The sequence below is a fragment of the Pecten maximus genome, unplaced genomic scaffold (genome assembly GCF_902652985.1).
Source record: "Pecten maximus unplaced genomic scaffold, xPecMax1.1, whole genome shotgun sequence".
In the NCBI taxonomy this organism is placed as follows: Eukaryota; Metazoa; Mollusca; class Bivalvia; order Pectinida; family Pectinidae; genus Pecten; species Pecten maximus.
Window position 1 is genome coordinate 48657 of NW_022979151.1, and position 9292 is coordinate 57948.

At 38.2% G+C, this 9292-nt stretch overlaps 1 protein-coding gene across 1 annotated transcript in view; it reads right to left on the reverse strand.

The window, feature by feature from the left end:
* LOC117318246 overlaps positions 1–8978 on the reverse strand; it is a 13214-nt gene extending 4236 nt beyond the window's left edge. Inside the window, exons 1-2 of the mRNA XM_033873254.1 lie at positions 8868–8978; positions 6242–6358 (exon numbers count right to left, since the gene is read on the reverse strand). Coding sequence (XP_033729145.1) covers positions 6242–6358; positions 8868–8978 — 228 coding nt within the window. The remainder of the gene's footprint in view (positions 1–6241; positions 6359–8867) is intronic.
* Positions 8979–9292: the final 314 nt, after the last annotated feature.

The window sequence follows — 9292 nt, forward strand, 5'->3', positions numbered from 1 at the left end:
GAACTAATTACAGGTTTGAAATCTGTATATGGTATTTTAATATTTGTTTGTTGCAGATTTAGAGCAAGTTTTGCTTGGCGGTCAACAAGTTCGTTGCCTTTAATTCCGACATGGCTCGGAATCCAAAGTAATGTTATTTTGCATTTTTTTAAGATACGAGATATTCGTAAAACAAGGTTTTGTATGAGTATATTCTTTGGATCTCGTGATTGTAAATTCTGAAGGACAGATAGAGAGTCGGAACAAATTATTGCCTTTCTAATGCATTGTTCTTCGATTTGGTTGAGGGCCAAATCGATGGCACATGCTTCCGCAGAGAAGATAGAGGCATCATCTGGTAAGCGGATTGAAGAGCAATGGTGGTCGGAATAGCATGCTGCAGAGACCTTTACTCCATCTTTTGAGCCATCAGTGTAGATCTGAACGTGATCGGGAAAATCTTTAATGCATTCCCGAAAGGAGGATTTGTGTTCTTCGGGTAATACACTCGATTTTGCCCTCACGTGTAGAGTAAGGTTAATATCAGGTGTTTCGACAAGCCATGGCGGTACATCCGATACGGTGTATTCGCCTATGTTGTCTAAGCTTATGTTAAGTTCATGAAGAAAATTCGAAATTCTAATGCCAAATGTTGGTAAGAGTTTTTGGTTTTGAGTAAATATGTTTCGGTATTGCGGATTGACAACAAGGTCAAAAGCCGGATTTTTCGGGTTGGATTTCAATTGGGCGGCATATTGAAGAGAAAGTTTTTTCCTTCTGTCATTTAAAGATGGTTCATTTGTCTCTACATAAAGGCTCTGCACTGGTGTTGTTCGGAAAGTACCAAGTGCTAGACGTAATCCTTGATTATGGATAGGATCCAACATTTGCAGGTAAGAATTCCGTGCCGATCCATAAACGATGGAACCATAGTCGAGTTTTGATCGAATAAGTGCCCTATAAAGGCGCAGAAGCATTTCACGGTCTGCGCCCCAGTCAGTATGGGATAGTACTCGTAAAATGTTCATTGCCTTTGAGCACTTATCCTTTAGGTGTTTAATATGTGGAACAAAGGAGAGTTTTGAATCGAAAATTAGTCCGAGGAATTTGGTTTGCTCTACAACTGGAATTTTGCTTCCATTTAATGTTAGATCGGGATCATTATGTGGCTTTCGTTTTTGGCAGAAGTGCATGCAGACAGTTTTTGATCTAGAAAATTTGAAGCCGTTTTCATCTGCCCATGTTTGTAGTTTGCCCAAACATTGTTGAAGTTGTCGTTCTATCGTGTGCATGTTCTTCGACCTATAGCAGATCAAGAAGTCATCAACAAATAGAGACCCTTCAGTTGACTTACCGAGACATTTAGTTATACTGTTGATTTTCAGATCGAAAAGAGTTACGGAAAGGATCCCACCCTGAGTGACTCCCATTTCCTGTTTAGCTGTTTCAGAATACGTTGAGCCAACGCGAACCTTAAAATGTCTGTCAGAGATGTAGTTTGAAATGAACTTTGGGAGATTCCCACATACACCAATTTCATGCAGGTCTTTCATAATACCATACTGCCATGTAGTATCGTATGCTTTCTCCAGATCAAAGAACACAGCAACAAGATGTTCCTTCTTTGCGAAAGCTTCTCGAATAAAGGTTTCTAATCTGACCAGGTGGTCTACTGTTCCTCTGCGGTTTCTGAATCCGCTTTGGAGTGGACTCAAAATATTATTGGATTCAAGGAACCAAACTAGTCTATTGTTTATCATCCGTTCAAGTGTTTTACAGATGCAGCTTGTTAGAGAGATAGGGCGATAATTATTTGGTTCATTGGCGTCCTTACCAGGTTTTGGAATCGGAATAATTGTTGATTCCTTCCAAGACTCAGGGATCGTAATGATGATTCTGGTAAATGTTTCAGGAATTGGTACGGAATTTCATCTGGCCCAGCTGCTGAATCGGTCGATCTTTTTAGCGATTCAAGCAACTCCTGTAGATCGAAATGCTTGTTGTAACTTTCTGTGTAGGATGATTTAAAGTTAAGACGTTTCTTTTCTTTGTCTTTTTTGAAAGTTTGGAATTTTTTGGAGTGATTTTTGGCGGATGAGTTCTGAGCTATATTTTTAGCAAATGCATTTGCAATTTCAGATGTAGAAGAGAAGATTTGGTTACTGTTGATAAGATGGGATGCTGGTGCCGTTTTTCGTTTTCCACTTATTTTTCGTATCTGATCCCATATCTTTTTTGATGATGTGTTTGAAGATATTTTAGAAATGTATTCCTTCCAGCTATTCTTTTTGTCGGATTTAATAGATCGCCGAGCCTTCGCCCTCCAAATTTTAAAATTATTGTAATTTTCAGTTGTAGGGGAAGTCAGGAATCGTCTTAGAGCTGCCTTTCGGCCGGATCTATTGATAAAAGATTCTTCAGATAAAAGGAACTTTGTAGGTTTTGGGACGGACTTTGGTATGGTTTGTTTGTTTGTTTGTTTATGTTTTACGGCCCATCGACAACTAGGGTCATTTAGGGCCAAACAATATTCTAACATGTTTTATTTTTAAAGTTAAAATCAGATAAAATTTGTCATTTTTTAAAAGCATCCGTATTGTATATTTACATCATTATAATAAAAGGTGGTTAAAAATGGTAAAATATATATATGTACATTATGTGAAATAATATGTACGAATAGATTATGTGAACTTTGTTATAAATAGAACGTCAAAGACAGTAACGTAAAAGACATCAAAGTCTATAAAATAGATCGATTTCTTTCAAGTAGCTAAATATTGTTTTCGAATCCACGGAACTGAAAAGGGTTTTCATATCCGGGACTCGAAAGTATTTATCACGAATGTGCTTAAAATCGGAACATTCTATTAAAAAATGCTGCACTGTGAATTGAACATCACATGCATAACACACCGGTGGATCCTCTCGTTTCAAAAGGAACGAATGAGTAGGATATGTGTGCCCGGTACGGAGCCGAGAGAGGACTATTTCCTCTCTACGATCCTTCCGGCTTGGTTTTGATGTTTTAAGTTTTGGTTGTACTTTAAAAAGTTTGTTGCTCGTCTCGAGAGACCAGCGTTGCTGCCATTTACTCTGAATGGCAGAACTAATTAGAGGTTTGAAATCTGTATATGGTATTTTAATATTTGTTTGTTGCAGATTTAGAGCAAGTTTTGCTTGGCGGTCAACAAGTTCGTTGCCTTTAATTCCGACATGGCTCGGAATCCAAAGTAATGTTATTTTGCATTTTTTTAAGATACGAGATATTCGTAAAACAAGGTTTTGTATGAGTATGTTCTTTGGATCTCGTGATTGTAAATTCTGAAGGACGGATAGAGAGTCGGAACAAATTATTGCCTTTCTAATGCGTTGTTCTTCGATTTGGTCGAGGGCCAAATCGATGGCACATGCTTCCGCAGAGAAGATAGAGGCATCATCTGGTAAGCGGATTGAAGAGCAATGGTGGTCGGAATAGCATGCTGCAGAGACCTTTACTCCATCTTTTGAGCCATCAGTGTAGATCTGAACGTGATCGGGAAAATCTTTAATGCATTCCCGAAAGGAGGATTTGTGTTCTTCGGGTAATACACTCGATTTTTCCCTCACGTGTAGAGTAAGGTTAATATCAGCTGTTTCGACAAAGCCACGGTGGTACATCAGTTACGGTGTACTCGCCTATGTTGTCTAAACTGATGTTAAGTTCCTGAAGAAAGTTAGAAATTCTAATGCCAAATGTTGGTAAAAGTTTTTGGTTTTGATTAAATATGTTTTGGTATTTCGGATTGACAACAAGGTCAAAAGCCGGATTTTTCGGGTTGGATTTTAATTGAACGGCATATTGAAGAGAACGTTTTTTCCTTCTGTCATTTAGGGATGGTTCATTTGCCTCAACATAAAGGCTCTGCACAGGTGTTGTTCGAAAAGCACCAAGTACTAGACGTAATCCTTGGTTTTGGATAGGATCCAGCATCTGCAGGTAAGAATTTCGTGCCGATCCATAAACGATGGAGCCATAGTCGAGTTTTGATCGAATAAGTGCCCTATAAAGGCGCAGAAGCATTTCGCGGTCTGCACCCCAGTCAGTATGGGATAGTACTCGTAAAATGTTCATTGCCTTTGAGCACTTATCTTTCAAGTATTTTATATGTGGAACAAAGGAGAGTTTCGAATCGAAAATTAGTCCGAGGAATTTAGTCTGCTCGACAACTGGAATTGTGATACCGTTTAATGTAAGATCTGGATCATTATGTGGTTTTCGTTTTTGGCAGAAGTGCATGCAGACAGTTTTTGATCTGGAGAATTTAAAGCCGTTTTCATCCGCCCATGTTTGTAGTTTGCCTAAACATTGTTGAAGTTGTCGTTCTATCGTGTGCATGTTCTTCGACCTATAGCAGATCAAGAAGTCATCGACGAATAGAGACCCTTCAGTCGACTTACCGAGACATTTAGTTATACTGTTGATTTTCAGACCAAAAAGTGTTACGGAAAGGATCCCACCCTGAGGGACTCCCATTTCCTGTTTTGCTGTTTCGGAATAAGTTGAACCTACGCGAACTTTAAAATGTCTGTCAGATATATAGTTTGAAATGAATTTTGGGAGATTTGGTATCGTTTTTGTGGCAACAGAAGTAATCGTTTCATTGAATGTTTTAATTGGGTCATCGAGGTTAGTGAATTTTTCAACAGTAAGCTCCTCGTTGCATAGGTGTTGGAATTGGCCCCAATCTGCTTTGTGCACATTCCATCGAGGAAGTGGTTTATCAAGAGGGTTCCCAATATTCTTAAGAAATATAGGGAAGTGGTCACTCCCACATAGATCATCATTTACCCTCCAGTCATAATCGAGTAAAATGGATGGATGACATAATGATAGGTCTATGTGGGTACGGGAGCCTGTAGCAGGGTGTAGATATGTTGGGGTATTATTGTTAAAAAGACACGGGTTGTTTTTATCTATAAATTCCTCAATACGTCTTCCTCTCTCATCTGTGTTCGGGGAGCCCCACAGACTGTTATGCCCATTAAAATCTCCGAGAATTATGTATGGTGCTTTTCCAGATCCCCCGCACTATAAAAGAGACTACAACTCCATTCTCCTCACAATCGCTTGACCATCTGTATAGATTTTAATTTTGAAAATATGGCAGCAAGATATTTTTCGGTAATGGACAGTATGCCCAGTTGTCTGTTTACAGGGGCGTTACCTATGTCCATATAAATGGACGGAATAATAAATGCGCCACCGTTATCGCACATGAATTTGTAGACATTATGCAGAACTATGAATTGTTGGGAGAGATACAGTCCCACATAAAAAAGGTACGTATGAAAGTTACTTTATGAAATTCATTTTTTCATTAACTCACGAATTTGAAGAATAACTAATCAAAGCAATTAACATGATGTTCTGTATTGTATATGCCGATACTATAAATGATAAAATACAAACAATCATTTGGGAGAGCCTCACGCTGGAGTGCCACCACCAAACCTCCAGAGCCTTCAAAACCCATTAAACACACACCACCACCAATCGAACCATCACCATCGACTACAAAAACCAACACAAACGAACGAAAATCTAAGGTAGATGCCGACCACCATAGACGACGAACTCCGTCACAGCCGTCGGTCGACACCTCCAGAATTACCAAACGACCTGCCACTACACCCCCTCAACATCAAAGAACACCAAAATCTAGGGTACGGATCAATAGGCATCCCTCCCTAAACAAAAAACCGGTATGACGTTCTTATGGACGACAGTGAACAACATATAACCAACGTTGCTGTTACTAGACAGCCTATACCAGGCAGCCCGAAGAACGACCAGCATGAACCAGGATAATGGCCAATAATAACAACACTATCATACAATGGAATATACGCGGACTACGGGCAAATATAGAAGAGTTTCAAAATTTATCTAAAGAGTTTAGACCTGCCTTATTTTGCCTACAGGAGGTCATGTTAAAAAACCCAATTACCCTTAAGAAATTTCTCGCTTTATAATAGTACAACTATAGGAATCAAAGCAGCAGGTGGCGCAGCTGTAGCTGTCAATAATAATATTCCTCACAGAATGATCACGTTAAGCACAAATTTACATGCTGTCGCTGTATGTGCAACTTTACACAGACAAGTGATAACCTCGTCTCCCAACTTCCAACACCATACGTAATTCATAACGGATGTTGACCAGCTAACGGGAAAAGAAAATCCAACTTTATTCAAAGTATACATTATTGAGAAAACCCACCCTTGTTGGGGTGTCCATAGAGGGAGCCACTGCTTTCAAGATGGTGGTGGTGTCACTCGGTGGGGTGTTCGTGTTCTCGACAGTGTCACCCATTGTTGTAACTTCTCGAAGGCGTTCCTGAATCATATAAATAGTTATATATAAACACTACTGATTATTTACAAGCAAGCAAGTATTGTTCATTCTCAAGATACCACCAATACACCTAAACTCTCCCATAGTATGCCACCATAAACTCTAAGATAACTACACATATCATCAAATAGAATAAATAGTATATTATTATCACTTGTTTGTTTGTTTGTTTGTTTATGTTTTACGGCCCATCGACAACTAGGGTCATTTAGGGCCAAACAATATACTAACATGTTTTATTTTGTAAGTTAAAATCAGATAAAATTTGTCATTTTTAAAAGCATCCGTATTGTATATTTAGATCATTATGATAAAAAAGTTGGTTAAAAATGGTAAAATATGTATATGTACGAATAGATTATGTGAACTTTGTTATATAAATAGAACGTGAAAGACAGTAACGTAAAAGACATCAAAGTCTATAAAATAGATCGATTTCTTTCAAGTAGCTAAATATTGTTTTCGAATCCACGGAACTGAAAAGGGTTTTCATATTATTATCACATTTTTACCAATTTATAGTTGATATCAATATTACGAGACGGATGTTGACCAGCTATCGGGAAAAGAAAATCCAACTTTATTCAAAGTATGTATTATTGAGAAAACCACACAAACATCCGATTTGGGTATATGGTCATTTGAAAAAAAAACAGGAGTGCTTATTGGTTAAGTCAGTGTTCTAAAAATAGTTCACGTGATCTTCAGGGAACAATTTCGTTTACAGAAACGTTAAATTCTAGTTTACATATAATTACATATCATAAATTGTATACTTACACAAATTTGCACATGTCCCTCCAAGTCACTGCATATAACTGCCTTGGTGGGATATATCTTGATAGCAGGGCTGAAGGAACCGCAGGCTCCTATGAGGCGATCCCCCCTTCTCCAGCCGTTAACTGTCAACTCTGTCTCGGAGTACACGTGTTCACCACCGCAGCAGAGGGTGAACGTCTTCGACCCACCTGTCGTCCACTCCCCATTCATCGTACACATGGTTGTGTCGGGGGTCGCTGAATTAGATATCAACGCATACCGTAATGGTGGTCCAATACATACTGATAAGCAGATATGCGGTAGACCTAAGAAACAAACGATCACTAGTACTGTCAACGCCATGTTGTCTAGCGCATGGGCGGAACGAAATACCACAAAAGACGAAAATAACGCTCGAAAGCGAACAGGATATATTAAGTCTATAACACTATTACTACAATGTTACATTTTGAGATAAATAAATGGTTTCGTTGATGAGCACATAATCAAAACATCATGACTCATTTGTTATAATACAATCATTCATAAGTTAAACGTAATGTTCATTTTACACTGGCGCTCCATAGCTAAAACACATTTAGTATTACGACTGCACAACTCAAGCCAAGAAAGAAAGGGCACCCTTGTGGTTATGTCGTAATCTACAGAGTCCCATTTCGTTTTGATAGGGTGAGTTAGTGCACTATTCTTGAATAGAAAAACACTTTGGAGTATGACGGGCTTGTATGGACAGGAAATTGTGTGGTATTACCTTAATCTTAATGTGAGCGCAACATCCTCTTCCATAATGGGAGGTAGGGTATAATTAAACCTTTTTAAAATGGAATTTGGCACCATCATGTCTGACGGGCTTGTATGAATAGGAAATTGTGTGGTTTTTATTGTCTTCGATAAAGGAAGGTGTTTTATTTAAACGCAACATCCCGATACTCTAAACAAAAAGGTTGTTTTTTTCAAATTTAACATTAAAACTTGCATCGATAGGAAATGGTTGCGGTTTTTTTAGTGTATACTTCAATAGCGGACGACTCTTCAAATAAAGATTTTGTGGAAGTTTGACATCCGTTTAACAGTAATTGATACACACCCACGTATACTAAGAATGTATATATATAGAAGGAGAAATTTCTCCTTACATCGACACTGCTCTTAGAATACCAGATGGCAGCTCTGATTGTATATGGTCAGGTTGAGACCCAAACCACTAACGGAAAATCTAAGCTGATATGTAACCTGAACCCGAAAGTGAAAGTGGCAGTAAATCGTTTTGATGGGAACCAGGGCCTGTACATACACATCAACTCGAGGGGTAAAGGAATAAGCTTATCCTATGAAGAATACGAAGATCTATGTACCCTTAAAGTCTGTTTGTTTGTTTATGTTTTACGGCCCATCGACAACTAGGGTCATTTAGGGCCAAACAATATACTAACAAGTTTTATTTTTAAAGTTAAAATCAGATAAAATTTGTCATTTTTTAAAAGCATCCGTATTGTATATTTAGATCATTATGATCAAAAAGTTGGTTAAAAATGGTAAAATATATACATGTACGAATAGATTATGTGAAATAATATGTACGAATAGATTATGTGAACTTTGTTATAAATAGAACGTCAAAGACAGTAACGTAAAAGACAACCTCTAGTGCAGTCGGCCCAGCAGCAACCTATACAGCATCAACAGGCTGCACCAGCACAAGGCAACTTACATCACCGGCAAAGTGCACCGATTCAGCCTCGTCATGTCCCACAACAGGCACAGATTCAAATTTCTGAACCTTTAAACATTTGGGAAGATTTTGCTTGAGTGAAGATGTCATGTCGTGTGTTCTTTAGACTGGACAATGAACTGGTCGATATACTTGAAGGTTGAAGTATAACATCTATCCATAAATTTTACATTTATACTTGAACAAATAACATCTGGGTATGAACTGTTAAAAGTAACTAGCGCATGATTTTGTTTATGTTTTACGGCCCATTGTAACAAAATGGGCTTAAAATGGGGTTAAACAATAGTTAAAACAGAATATAAAATAGTAGCTATCCGAGACAGCAGAACATAGGTCAAAAGTCAAACAATGTTTGACTCCAGTAAACAACACCTGTGATCATCATGTTGGATGCATCGGCT